We start from the raw sequence: 14,902 nt of genomic DNA on the forward strand, positions 1-14,902 counted from the left end.
CTCGTTTTGGTCCTTTCCATTAGCAGTATGTTCTTGCTGTAAAACTCCAGTATACACATTGAAATTTAAGCTTTTAAGCCATATATGAGATGATATATATATAAAAATATATATAATCTTGTTTTGTAGCTGAAGATTGTGGTAGGTTGCCTTCCCAATATGTCTTGAATACCAACTTAGCAATCATCCAGTTCTCACACATGGTTCAGTTAAAGCTGAACACGCACCTTTTTGCCATCTGCAATTAATCATGTCTTTTGAGGCTACCAGCACTGCAGAATGTTTTCTCGAGTCTCACCAGGGCCCTTAAGAAGAATTAACTGGGTATTTCTCCCCTGGTGCAGACACTGATGTTTTGCCACAGGAGAAAACTGTAGGATATATTTTTTTCTTTCTTGCACGCACTGAGGTTTGTGATGTTTTTCTGTGAAAATTCACCCCAACTGTCTGGCTTATAATGGCAGGAGACATCACTGGAAGATGACAGACAAGTGGACAAAGATGTAGTGTTTTATTACCCCATGCTCTCCCTGTGCTGGGAGTGTCAGAGACAATAAACCGAGATGGATTCTCACTTATAAGCATAATAAAGGCAGGACATGGGGGGGGATATGATAAAGCAGTACCATCAGGGAAAGAAGGGCAGTGTCGTAACAAGCACATGTAGTTTCTTAAATAGTCCCGATCTCCTGGTGATTAGAGATTTCCAAAACTTTGTCCAAGGAGATCTTTTTGTGGTTCACTTCTCACTCCTCAGAACGCTCTGGTTTTGCCAAGGAAAGGAAGGTGGTGTTGGCGCAATGGTGCCTCCACTCAGCCAATGTCTGTGAAACCAGTCAGGTTGCACCATGGAGCAGCTCTGGAGTTGATGCATGGCTGAGCTGTTGCCTGTCGGAGTCCCCCTTCTGCAGGATGGACCCGATGCTCCTTTCTCTTGTATAGAGCTGCCCTGCCATTATGCTGCTTATTTTTCAGCAGTGAAGAGGACCTGAGAGGAAAGGGTGGACATCTCTTTGTGTAAAGCATCAGAGGAGCACCAGTTCAGTATTTATTGCATTCTACCACAGGCCAAAGGAGTATGGGAAGCCTGAAGTATACACAGACCTAGATAACAAGGACCAGCTGCTATTGCCATCAGATTAGCTAATTCCTTTGTACAATCTGTCCTTCTCTTTATTCCTCTCTGCGTGATTTGCTGCCGTATAACAATTGCTGAAATCACCCAAACCGCAGCGATTTTAGAGCCGAGCAGACAGAGCTGTCTCACATTACTCCTCCTTCAGGGGTTTCCTTCTGCAGGAGAAGTTGGCAAGATGAAAAAAGAGATGGGGCTGTGCAGGCAGAATAAGTAGGGAGAAAGCCAAGGAAACCTCGGGCAGAAAGATGGAGTAAGGTCCGTTTGGGGTGTTAGGAAAACATGAGTCTGAGGGAACACCTCATTAAGCCATAGAAGTAAGAGCACGTCCTGTGTTGGTCCTGTGAGAAAGGGGGTCGGAGGAGGTGGGGAAAAAAAGGGAGAGATGGAAATTGGGCAAATTGGAGAGGAGCTTTCTAATGAAATCATAACTTGAGCCTGAGGTCTGTCTTTCAGCACCTCATGTTTTCACTTCATATAGCCTTACTTCTGGAATTTTCTTGTTCTGAGTTAGGCTGCATTAGCCACTCGTGTAATGACCACCAAAGGAAGTTGTTGGTGAGAGAATGACTGCACTTGGAGCAAGAAAAGACATAGGAACCCAGCGATCTCAGAAGAAAAAAAGGAAAAGAGAAAGCAGAAGATGCTATATTTTGTCCAAAATTATCCTCTTCCTTTGTGATGATGGTAAGGCTGGGAAAAATTAGAAGCATTTCCAAACTTCCTGGAGCTCTAACTGGAAAATGCAGAAGACCGGTCCCTTTCATCAAATTTCCTGCTTTGAGTCAATCCAGATATTCCGTCACAACAGATTTTTCTGAGAGCCTTTTCACACTTCCACATCTGGAGGGAACTGTGCTTCTTCTAAAAATACGTCTCCATTTTGCACCAAACTTTGGGGCTAGTTCTTTCTCTTTTCAGATTGAGTTTACAGCTGTGGATTGGTGCTTGAACCACTTCTAAACCATACTTCTTTCTTTAATGCCACCCTTCTAGCAGTCAAATGCTCCCCAAAACATATTCAGTACAACTGGATTTTTTTAGCATTTATGGTGGGGGCACGGTAAGATCAGAAGCTTTTAGGAAGACAATGACAGCAGATTTGGATTAGGCAGAAGCAGCATATGCCTGTGGCGAGATTCTTCAAACCAGAAACTGAACAGCATTGAGACAGAAGTATAAAAAAAACCTTAAAGCCTCAAAATTGCAAGGAAAAGCTTAACACTGTGAACTGAACCCAGAGCTGCAATATCTGCCAGGGTGTGCAAGCAGACTGCAGCATGGTTCTGAAGTTCACAGCTGGGACTGGGATGGCACCAGCAGGATCTGGATGGTGAGGCCAAAAAGGTGGATCATGGGACACCAGTTGGCAGAGGCATACCCTGCTGTGAGGGTAAGTCCTGGCTGGGCGAGCTCTCCTGTTAACCATTGGAGGGTGGAGTGGGTGGGTTCTAGCAGCAGTGATGCATGGCACACTTTTGTGTCTGTCTGTCGCTCCAGGTCGCAGTCTAATCAAGGCTGTTGCAGAGATGCGGGAGTTTTTTCATGCTAATCCCAAATAAAGGAGTGGGAGGAACATGCAGTGCAGGGGTGAGGACTAGGGGAGAGGCTCGTGTTGTGGCACGAGGTAATTAACCAAGTCCTGAGTGACATCCTCCTGCTAGGATGTTGCAAGGGTTCCAAAACTCAGGGGACAGCAAAGGTAAAAGCTCAGGCCGAGTTTACTGAGAGCAAAATGCTTTCTACAAAGGGCCTGGCAGCTGTTTGCTGGCCTTGCAGAAGCTCAGCATGATTCACGCTCAGCCTAGGAGAGGCTGCCTGTGCCGGGTACTGGAGTCGGTTCCCATTTCTCTGTGGTGGAGCTTTGACTCCACCGGGAAGGCGTGAGGCATGACGCTGCCTGAAAGAAGGCACTGCCATGCCTCTGGTCCCGCTGGAGCAGGCAGAGCCATGGCAGTGAAGTCACGAGCTATGGAACTGATAGCCAAGAGCCTCTGAGACCTCAGAGGCAGAAGGTAAGTCTCTGCATTCCTGGTCTGAGACAGTCTCAAAGTTGTGAGGCTGCTGCTGAGACCTGGTTGCTTCCAGCTTTCTTGTGATTATCCATCTTGGCAATAAGATGCTGTTAAGTGTCTGATTACTGTGTTGTTAAAGTCTTAAGCCTGAAATCTGACTACTGCATGGTCCCTTGAGGGGCAGCCAATCCTCCTCCATCTCTCCACCGGTAATCCCTCCCTTCCCTCAGAAAAATAATAAAAAAGAAAATCAAGTGATATCTGTCTGCAGCAGCACTTTCCAATCAAGTGAAAACTAGCTGGGAAATCAAATCAGCCAGTAAGTTCCTTCAAAACACAACTCTATCTCTTTAAAATCTCTCCTTTTGAAGAGATGAACTGAACGGCAATAGCTGCTGATGTAAACCAAGCCATTATTCCTCCTATCTCTTCTCCAAGCCCCTTCCCTGCAGACGCCCGAGTCTGAGGGAGGCAGATGCTCTCTGAAGACTATTTTCCTCCGTTAAATAAATTCACTTTCAAATAATGTGTAATTAAATGTGTGGTATTGAATTAATGTTTTATTCTGAGTGCCTTGGCAGCTGGGGACGTAGGGGCCTGGCTGGTGGAAAGAAAACACGTTCACCAGAAAGACTCCCTTCCCTTCTCTCATTCCCTTTACCTCCCACTCTGCCAAGAATCCCAGTTCCTGTTTCCAAGAACTGCTGGAGTTTACCAGCGGGTTGGTGAAGGACAATGCTCTGTGTAAGGGCCCTTTTATGAAACATTGTCATGGGGCTCTTGGGCTTTTCACCCAGTGCAGACCTCTGCAGTGCACTCTGGTTCCTCCTTTACCTGCTTCCTCTTGGACGTAGCCTTCCTCCTCAGAAGAGCCCAGTTGTGTAGTTAACCCTTGTTCACTAAAGGCAGAGCTTGAGTGTCCTCTCTGGATGTGAAGTTGGTGCTGGATGTCTGAGGAGACAGACTTCTGAAGCTGGAGAGGTAGGTGGTTTGGCTTTGCAGCCTAGCATCAGCCAAAAATTATTTGAGAAGGTGCTGGAGATGATGGGAATCATTGGTTGTTTTTAAAGTAGTTTGTCTTGGATTTTAAGGAGGTTTTGTTGCCATCAGCAGCATTTTGTGTCCCCCTGCGAGCCAGCTGAGGAGGAATTGGTGTGTACAGAGGCATGGGGGCGTGGGGTGAACCTGCACCCAGGCTTTATAGAAGTGACAGCAGCAAAGGGTGCCAGCAGGTCTGTCCTAACCTGACGGGATCTTGACATGTGCCTTGGGCATAAGCAGTTGGACGGAGGCAGAGACTGGATTGGGGTGCATTTGGGAACCTACTTACTGCTATATGCCTGTTCCCGAACCCCAACCCCAGTGGCTTCAAGGAGCCTCGTGATCTCTAGATTTCCTTTGGGAAATCTTCCCATTCTCCAGAAAAAAGGATATTTTAACCATTGACAACAGCATAGGTTAAGGGATTTATCTTCTTGGATCAAGGAATGATCCTGTTGATACAATGAACTCTCAGGTTGTGTTAATTTCAGTGTCACAGTCCAGCAGAAGGAGGAGGTGGTAGATGCCGTGCAAGGCCCAGATGTGCTGGAGGCTTCCTTGTTGCTCCAGTCATCACCAAATATTTGCTGGGGTTGTTGCACAGGAGCCTTCGTTTTGCTGTAGTTCATCTACTTTAGGATCTCCCCAGGATGGTTGTGCTTCTGCAGGACTCTGCAGTGTTGGGCATCCCAGATGAAGCTGCTCAGCAGCCAGTAGCCATGCGACGCTTTATATTGCTCTCTTCATAAAATAATTACTAAGTGGTTTGTACTCAGATTTATGGAACTGAAATGGATGAGAAGAGCTTGAAAACATGTTTTATTTTTATAGGAGTGTCAGATGGTTTAAGCTGAGACAGAACTTCTTGCTTAAAAAGCATTTCTGTAGCGCCAAACACGTTCTAACATAATTATTTTTTTCAGATTATTTCATGAAGAAAATGAGAGTTTGCTTTGATTTGAGTTTAAACTCAAATCAAATGTCACCTGCTTCCAAATAGTTTTCAGCATGATGTGGCGAGGGAGTCTGGAAGGCTCTGGGCGGGCATCTGATGAATTGTTGGTTTAAGGGGTGATTGTGCTTTGCCTATCTGTCAGCCCCCTTACGCATACACTCATTTTACAGTCTCCTTTAGCTCTGAGAGCATTGTACCTGTAGAATGCCGTTGCTGACTGTTGCCGTGCGGCTGAGATCGGAGCTAGTGCTGCAGCAGAGATGCAGCAGCTCAAGTTATGGTAGCTCAGCAGGTGCTAATCCAGTTGCTCTCTGTCACTAATCAAATCACTCTGTGGAACTTAAGGGCTGTTTTGCAGAACTGCAGCTCTCCCTTGAATCAAAACTGCCTGGAGTTAGCTGGCGAGTGAAAGCAGCCCTTCGGGTCAGGGCTTCCTTTCCACTTGCTCTTGCAACAGCAAAAGCTGGAGGAGCTGATGATGTCCTCATTGCAAAAGGTATGCTTGGAAGTGGTGGATGTAAGGTGTTTTCAAAGCATCAGAGATCTGGCTTGAAGAAGAACTAGCTCTTCTGTTTCCTTGAGCTAGATTACATTGAACCTCAGCTCCTACTGCAGATTGGTATTTCTGGATAATTTTTTTAGGCCAGATCGTCCAACTAAATGTGCTCCCAAGGAATGAAAGGGGTGGTAAGAAAATGCAAAGAACTGCAGAAAAATAAAGTAGTTTTCTTTTAAGGTCTTTGTGAAGGATGACTGTTTGATAATGTATTATATCGTCAGGCACCAGGGGCTGTCTGGCAGAAAGTTGCCAGCATCTTGGTAGGGTACAAGAGATTAGAAATAGTCTGAAGAGAGGCTGTGAAGCCAATGACACATATTGGTTTGCTGGAGATGGAAAAACCTGAGAAGTGATGCAGACAGAAGAGTAACAGTAAAAGGGAGAGCATCCTTTGCATTTCAGGTTGTTTCATCAAGGCCAAAGGAGAGGTGGATGGAAGATGCGAGAAGGTCTCTATGTAACTATTTTTGCTGTGTTGACACACACGAGTGACTGTGAAAGCTGTCATGCAGAACTAGTAAGATTTAAAGACTGCCCTCAAAGTGAAGAGAAAGGTCTGAGTGAAATGTTTTTGTCCACGGGTCTACAAAGTGTGTGGGAAGGACCCTGGTGTACCCATGTGTTGGAGCCCAGGCGGGTCAGCCAAGGATTGTGCTTGTTCCCAGAGATTCAGATATGCTTTACATAAACCTCCATGATGTGAGGTATTTTTGAATGTCAAATCTGCTTGGTCCTTATAATCACAGTTCTCTTGTATCTGAGTCCTTGAAAGGTGCTTTAACAGAAGAACTTGGCAAAGAACCGGTGTCTGGGCACAGCACCGAGCTGCCTTTTTGCAGAGGTGGCTTACGTCAGAGCTGGGAGACAAGTCACCAGAAGTGGTGGAAGTGGAGGGCTAGCTACTCAGAGTCCATACTCAGAGATAAGAAACAGTCTGTTTGTGTCTTCATTTCTTTAAAGGATGTGGGACTGATTCTCCCTTTGTTTATGTGTACTTCACAGCAGTCCACCATTTAAATCAATATTCTTCGTTGACTTTGATGGATTTGCACCTGGCCAGGAGGGAAACTCAGACTTTGTGCAGCTAGCCTATACATTATCTTCTCTCACTACAAGACAAGACAATGCGAGAGAATGACTTATCAGCCCTCCAGTGGCAAGGCTTTTTGATCTGGTCCTACCCTATCTGCACACTTCCCTTTGATCAGGTACATAGGGTAACTCATCAATACATTTGGTTGACATCCAGGTTGCAATTGACTGCTTGACATGAAAGGCACTCTGTTTGGTAGTTGCTTGTCTTAATGATGAGATTCCCAGTGTAAATTGTAAGCTTTGTTTATTTCATTTTAATTGTCGCAGAGCAGGGAAGTTATACAGGATTTATTCATAAGAATTATTTTAGCAATGAGTCAGGAAAGAAATGAATGAATCATATTGACTAAGAATTAAGCTACCTTTTTGAGGGCAACATGAATAAAGAAAGAAGAGACAATACTTTGGCATAAGTTAGTTGTTATAGCAAATGACTCAGCCACTACTGAATAATGTCAGTGTTGTTATCATTTACAAAGTCCTGTTGATGCAAATGAGGCTTTAGAAGCTTATGAAAATCAAGGCCATTACCACAAAAAGCCCAGGATCAGACTCAGATCAGACCCTAGAAACACATCTAAAAGAAGTCAGTTTAAAACCAGGGATTGAACAGCAAGAGGAGCAAGAAATAGAAAAGTAGAAAAAGAGAGAAGAAATCCCATGACACGACAAAGCTAAGAGAGGAAGAATTTGGTGATGGAGAGGTGCAGGAAAGGACCTACCTCTAGGGAAAACAGAGCCACATGTGTGGAGGAGAAGAAACCAATAGAAAATTGATACTGGTCTTTTCCAGGCAGGAAGAGAAAGCTGCTGGTTAAAAGGTGGCAAAAATAAAAAGAGATATTTCCATAATTCTGCACTGTTTCCCCAGTGAGCTACATGTTGTTTGTGAATTAAGTGTCCAAGGACAGAAAACCTGCTAGAAATGCAGCAACCAGACAGACTGCTGTTCGGCAGTTTGAAAGAAGGAGATGTGAGGAATTAATTTTAGACCTGGTGTAAATGATCCAGCTGAAGTTTTGCATTTTGTTGTAAATTAGGTACTGGCACTGCCCGTGGTTTATTCTGTTTGGAGTTTGATTTGTCCATTTACCTCCCACTGTAGTCATCTGTGTCCAAACACAATCATGTGCATCCAGGTTTCAGGAGTATTATCAAACCATGGTTTTAAGGATGCTGGCTGTGATGGGAATCTGAAATGCAGAATTTGCAGTGCCACTGAACCTATCTCTTCTTCATCTGACCCCCAGGACTCATTTGGAAATGAGACAATAATTGGCAAATTAGATTCATGAAATGTAGCCCTGCAACTTTCTGCTTTCTGTTCATGTGATTGAAATGTGGTGGTTATTAGAAGAAGGGTGTTTTCATTGCGCACAGTCTGTTACCAGCTGTATATGCTCTACCTGGGACTGGGAAGTTGAGTCTGGGTCTTTTTGCCTTGACCTTGTCACAAGCAAGAGAGATTCTGCAATATGAGTGTAAAAGATGGATGAAGAGCCATTGAATCAGTGATTTAAGCAAAAAAGTTCTGTATTTTCCGGAGTTTAAACCAAGGGCCAATGCAGACATGACCCATCGCAACATGGTAGATTGATGTATGAGAAAAGCAGAATTAACCTTGTTCCCTCTTCTTCCCCTGTATCCCATGGCTGTGCTGTGTTTGCACGGTTAGCAAACTGGAATATGTGTTGAGGAGAGAAGCAGACATGACTAAGGGACACATGGGAACGAATACAAGGAGGAAGAAGTTGCTGGGTTTAGACAGCCACTTTTCTGACTGAGTGCACTTTAAGTACAGATCAAGTCAGCCATCCTGCAAAAGATTCAGAGGAGGTTGGGTAAGATCCTGTCACAGATCCAGAGCTGCAACCCTTCTGCCTTGGCTCATCCAGAGAAAATGAAAACTTTCTGCTCTGGAGGCAGTTTGTAAAGGTGAGTGCAGTGTCCCAGTCTTACCCTCTTGTTAGTGCTCTAGCTTACCCACGTACTACCATCATTCAACTGAAGTCGTGGGGCACTTCCAACCAGCTGCAGGTCAGATATTTTTTGGTGTGGTTCATGTGTTATTCAGAACAACAGTGAAGGCAAGAGCTTAAAACATGTTCTCTGTGTGTCAAAGCTTGATGGACAAGAAGGAAGGTGGGGGATCTGTCCAACTCTTCTTCTGTGTCGTGCAGTGACATAGTAATCCCAAAACAAGGACTGCAAGATATTTCATTTAAAACTGGCGTTACTTCAGTGTTGTGCACTCACATCCTTCCTGTAGATACAACACGGCCTTGAATGAATTCCCATCATGCTGTCAAGTCTGGTTATTTTCCTGTCAGGTCTTGCTGTGGCTCTTGCACATATACTCCTTTTGAATTGTCTTGTTGGCTTGTTTTTATAAGTTAATGGTACAGAGGGGAGAAAAAAAAACAAGTGTGTGATACTTCTGGGAAGACAGTTTGCATACACCTTGTCGGTAGGGCTGACTGCAACACAGCGGAGACAGATTAGCACACCACTGTCTGCCTAAAACAAATAAACACCAGCTGTTTATCAGACAGGGCTCGGCTTTCTCCAGGAGGAGGTAAACAGATTTATGCAGATGAACCTCCCAGGTGCCCTTGCAGCACAGCATCTTTCATGGCTACTCGGCCTTCCTTATGAGTTACAGCCAGGACAGATGAGCAAAGAGATGCAAGGTTAGCACAATAACACAGCCATTCACACAGTACCAGGGTGGTTTGTCATTGCTTTATGTTTAAAGCCCATATTTAACAGTAATGTGGAATTAATCATAGTGTTGTTCTCACCATGAATGGAAGAATTTGATGTAAACTTCAGTATTTTAAGCCTAAGGCATGCAAAAAAGCAATTTATTTTAACTCACTTATTATTCTATTTGTGCTTAAAATACTATGGAGCAAAATTTGTGGATATTTGCTGTTGAGAAAAATTATGATCAGCAAAAGTGTTTTTCTGACTCTACATTAAGATTGTCCAGTTTCTGTCAAACAGCTTAACTTAATGAACTCTTTTTTTTTAGTAGCCATCCAAGTTTACTTTAAATCCAGTAGTGCTATGCGAGTCCACTACTTCAAAAGAATTGCTTTTCCTTCATTTCAACTCGGTCTGCTACAATATCTCCTTAAATTCTTTATATAAATTTCCTCTGAAGCTTCTCAGGTGACCCTAACAACTTGCTGTGAAATCTGGTCTTGAAGACAGATGGGATATTATTTTAGTAATGTAGACATAATTATACAGTCTGGATGCCAGCTCTCAGGAACGTCTCATCATTTATTAAGATGTTGTTGGGAGGAAAAATTTGGAGCTGAAAATTTCAAGCAAGACCCTGGGGAGTTCAGAAAGAGGTTTGCTTCAGTTCTCATGGTGTTACCACTTACTCATCAGAAGTGTAAATAATCTCAAATAGTATCACTGGTTATTCTGAGACAGTTTCCTTTTTAACTTTGTCTCACGTCAAATGGGGCAACTGGATTGCTACATTTCTGTTGGGATTCTGAATTTTTTAAAGTGTCCTTGGGCTCATCTTAATGCAAGATCATTTCCCTGCAGTGTTTTTGACTGCTGCTATTCAGAAGACCAAGAATGCAAATACATGGTTTGTCAATACAACATATCCTAGATACTGTAGTGATGAGTGCTATAGAAATGCTTGCCAATGGAAAGAGGAAAGAACCCTTTTCCTCTACGCTTGTTAAGTAAATTGGTGTCGTTTGAGCTTTTCTTAGATTAGGACTTCTCTAACCCAAGTGCATCACTTAACATTTCAACACATAGTATTTCAGATTACTCAAGTTACTCCTTAAACACTCAGCTAAACCAGGTGAAGAAGGCAAGGTCCACATGTGATTTGTTCTCCCTGGCTGTCACTGCAGGTTTAAAACCAAAGTCATTGTGGATGTACCTACTGTCCTGTGCCTTAATGTTACTAATATTATTAACATTGGTAACTAATAGTTTTCAGTCTACTGAACAATTAATGAAAAGGTCAACGTGTATTCTCTGTAGAGGTATCATTCATTATGAGGCCCATTGCTTTTGCAGTCTTGCAGCATCCATCTTCCCAAACAATAAAAAGGGCCAGAGATGGCAGCTCCTTAAACCTGCCTGTGATGTCCTAATTAGAAAACTTAATTGTATGAAAGCCATTAGGATCTTAGTCATCCAATCCATTGACTTTTTTATGCATTAAATGGTACTTGTGTTGTTGTGGGACATACGCTGTCTAGGGTCTATGCGAGTGCTTACTTGGGTGTCTGGGTGATATGAGATGGTGGCAAGTTGTGGTTGCTGTTATGTGCTTTCCTGCAGCCAATTTGAACCTCCACTTCCTTCATCTGCGGTGCCCCAAGGGAAATGCATTTGAGCTGAAAGGTGTATACCTGTGCAGCTCCTGTGGCACATAGAAGAGAGAGACGAGACTCAAAAGCAGTCCAGCTTGTGAGCAAGCACACACAAAGCCAAGTTGTGAATGCCCCAGGGTAGGAGTGGGAAGAGGGCACTGTCTTAAATAATGTTTCTGCTGAGGAGACATCTAATGCATCAGCTATTGCTCACCAAGCACTGTAGAAGAGTGTGTAACTCTCACTGCCCTGCCATGACCATCTGGCTGAAGCTGGCGGTTGTCTCTGGTACCACAGTTCTCAAGGGAGGCAGTAAGCTCCAGTGAAGGGCAGTTTAGGAGAGAAAAAGTCCTCAGTAATGTGCCTCCAGAAAAAGCTATGGTGGCTGTACATCTCTAGCTGCTTCCAAAATTCATTCCAGGCATTAAAAAGGCCGCGTTGTATTGGCAGGGGAGCTGTATGGGTTCTGTGATGCTAGAATGGTGCTTAGAGGTTTGGCAACAAGTAGCTGTGCCCTGGTGTTGTCCCCGAAGGAGAATATGAGACCACCAAGCTCTTCAAGCAAACAGTGACGTTTAATAATGACCCGTCGTTTGTGGAGATCCCGCTAGTCACTTATCTAACCTAGTATGTGGGTAGATCTAGCCCTTATGAATGACCCTGTTAGCTGAGCAGAACAATCTTCATAGGCCTCTGTACCTTTGTTAAATTAATAGCTGTTGCTCTTTTGATCCTTCCTGAAACCTCAGTTGCTATTCTCTGTCAGTCGTCACCATTGTAAATGTCAGTGGAAAGGATCATTGAAACTAATGGGTTGAGTTTGTTGCGCCAGTGACTTTATCCTGGGATGACCTTGTTTCTGCTGGAACATGCTTAGGAGATGGCTGCAGGGTCATAGTCTTGCTGCAGGGCAGTGCTTTGCTTGTCCAGACAGCTCCTGCACATGCCCAGAGGTGTATGTGGTGCTGCTTCCCTTGGGAATGCTCTAACTTGCCAAGGTTTAGCCTCAAAAACCTGCCTGAGTTTGGGTTTAAACTGATCCAATTGACATGCAAAACTCAATAAGACCTTCTAATCTCACCTAGCCTGGCACTGGAAGCATTTGACCTTTGCTGTGCTTTGCGGGAGATGAATTGTTTCCAGAAACATTCCAAAGAGAGGTCTTTGTAACAAGATTTTGCCCCAAATGTTCCTCTCCCTGAGAACCAGGTTGCCATGAGCTTTTAGTGAAAATGTGATAAACCTCAAGTGCTTTCCTTGCAGATGTTTTGCATGAGACTAGCTCCATCCCAGAGATGACTGCGTACCGTGGGTGGGTAAAAAGATCCCTGTAGATATTTTTGCAAAGCAATTTCAGATCCTTTGCAACTTGCTAGAAAATTGAATTAGTTGTTTTCCATTCCCTGAATTAACCCTGATTCATTCTTTCCTCAACCGTCTCCCTCTTCCTCCCCTCCCTCCAACAGATGTCCAGCATATTAAGAGGAGAGACATCGTTTTGAAGAGGGAGCTGGGAGAAGGTGCCTTTGGGAAGGTGTTCTTGGCCGAGTGTTACAACCTCAGCCCCACCAACGACAAAATGCTGGTGGCAGTGAAGGTAAACCCCAAGGGCAAATGGCAGAGAGTAGGGGAGGGTCTGGCCGGCAATGCAAGGCTGGATGAGCTTGTGTGGGAAAGGGAAGCAGAGGAGGGCTGGGGGCCAGGGGCGGAGATTTATCTGATGCCGGAGGTTGCGGTAAATCCACTTAGTCACACAAAGTTTCAGTGTTTCGCTTCAAGGTCGTGTATCCTCACCAATGCCAAAGCCTCTCTTCCTGCTGAGGCGGCCAGGAGACAGTTGGGGAGGAGAAGCTGGTCTGGAAGCCGTAAGCTCCCGTGCAGCTGCAGCAGCGCAGTGTGGAGTCTACCTTCCCTCTGTGAGGGACAGGGCCTCTTCTCTCTTTGGATTTTACCTCTCTGTGGAACGTGCAGAAGCTGAAACAAAAGGCCTCCGCAAAAAAAGAGCACTTAAAAACTAAGCACGACTAACCAATTTTCTAGGATCAATTTGCTGCAAGATGGGCGAAGCAACCCAGCTCAAATCCACTCAGCTACTGCTTGCCTAGACACAGATTGCTCCTGTTTTGGTGATTTTGAGCCAGCACAAGTTCAGCTTGGCTTGTGCTGTTTGCATCCTTGAGAGGGCCCTCATGTGAGCTGTGCCCCATTAGTGTCGCTCTGGGCAGAAGAGACCACTCACTGCAGAAAAGCACTCTCCTCTCAAGTGGTACCGGTTAGCAAATATATGTCGTCTAATCCCTGGGAGTTAATTGATGCCTTCTAACTCCTTGGAAGACGACCTGCATTGGAACTGACACTGTACATGAAAAAAAGGTTCCAACACTCTCTCCAGGATGCTGGAGGCATCCAGTTACTTGAAAGTTGTTTTAATCATTGGCAGTTCAAGCCGGTTTTGTCCCCTTATGCTCTTGAGTGAACTGCAAGATTGCACCTTTCACCTCTGAGATTGGTTAAAGCTGAGGTAGCACAGCTACTCGTATGACTAATTGCCTGATTATATGGCTGGTACCTGCCTATCAGTGTCAGCCATCCCTTATGCGATCCTGCCTCTCAAGTCTCTGCTGAGTATCATTTGCATGTAGGCAGAAACAGCATCCGAACTTGTTTCTGTTAATTGCTACTATGAGCTTACATCTCCAGAGTGCTTTTCATCCTGCAAGATCATACAGATCCAGCTTTGGAGCAGGGCCTTGAAATCTGGCTTCTTGCCAGCTCTGAGGGGAGGCAGGGAAAAATCCCTCTAATTTGGGCCATATTATAAGTCTTAGGGGTGTGAGGGGAAATGGAAAGAAAGAAAGTCTTTACATATTAGGTTGAGATTTGGCTGCATTTCCTGAAGATCTCATGCTCCCGACGGAGGTTGAGAACTACCTCCCCGGCCACTGCAGCGGAGGGCAGGAGCAGGACACGCTGTTTGGAGCAGCTCAGTCCGCAGCCTGGAGTCTGCCTCTGCTGTGCTTGCAGGAACTCCCTCCCCAGGCCAAAGAAAGTGGCTATGTTACTCACTCAGTTAAATGAACTCAGATTTTCAGCGGATCTAAAGACTGCAGCTCCACAAATGAGTTGAATTTTGATGTGATGGCATGGACAAGCTTCCTGTTTTATTCAGCTTGCTTCTAAAAACATCATAAGCAATGCACGCAAACTGTACTCGGTGAAGAGTGTTGAGGTTACAAAGTCAAGTACTAGAAATGCTGGAGGGGCCGGTGTTCAGGACGTGTCCTCCCAACACGTATTCTTCATTTCTCTATGGGCTGCTTCATTTTGATGATCACTCCTGTGTCTGAGAGCTCCCTAGATATGAGTGTATTCTTTTTCACAACCTCCCAGTGAGGTGCTGGGGTTGTATTATCCTCACGTTGTAGAGGGCAGATGGAGAAGCAGGGAGACTGAGCTGAAAGGATCCAGTTAGGTGGAAGATGGAGTTACTGACATGCATTTCCAGCCCTGTGGACAGCAGGTACCAGACTCACACTGAGCCCTGCTGCAGCAACAAACGTGTGACACTTGTGCAGACCTGACCCTTTTGCCACATGAGAGGGGATTTCCTTGGCAATATTGGAACAACTGTCACTTTGTGACAACAGCTGCAACCTGCAGATGATGAGTGACTTGCCAGCTGTCACGTAGGAATCGTGTGATAGACGTATGAATACAATCTACTCCAAACCTTCCTAGGAAAGG

The 14,902-nt window shown here is 44.7% G+C and overlaps 1 protein-coding gene across 3 annotated transcripts in view; it reads left to right on the forward strand.

The window, feature by feature from the left end:
* NTRK3 (neurotrophic receptor tyrosine kinase 3) overlaps positions 1–14,902 on the forward strand; it is a 210,731-nt gene that overhangs the window by 156,910 nt on the left and 38,919 nt on the right. For all 3 annotated transcript variants that reach the window (XR_008451836.1, XM_009561403.2, XM_009561405.2), the window contains exon 13: positions 12,625–12,755. Coding sequence is in view for 2 of the 3 variants with exons in the window: in XM_009561403.2 (XP_009559698.1) it covers positions 12,625–12,755 (131 nt within the window). In the remaining variant the exon portion in view is untranslated. The remainder of the gene's footprint in view (positions 1–12,624; positions 12,756–14,902) is intronic.

The sequence above is a fragment of the Cuculus canorus genome, chromosome 12, assembly GCF_017976375.1.
Source record: "Cuculus canorus isolate bCucCan1 chromosome 12, bCucCan1.pri, whole genome shotgun sequence".
NCBI classification, from domain to species: Eukaryota; Metazoa; Chordata; class Aves; order Cuculiformes; family Cuculidae; genus Cuculus; species Cuculus canorus.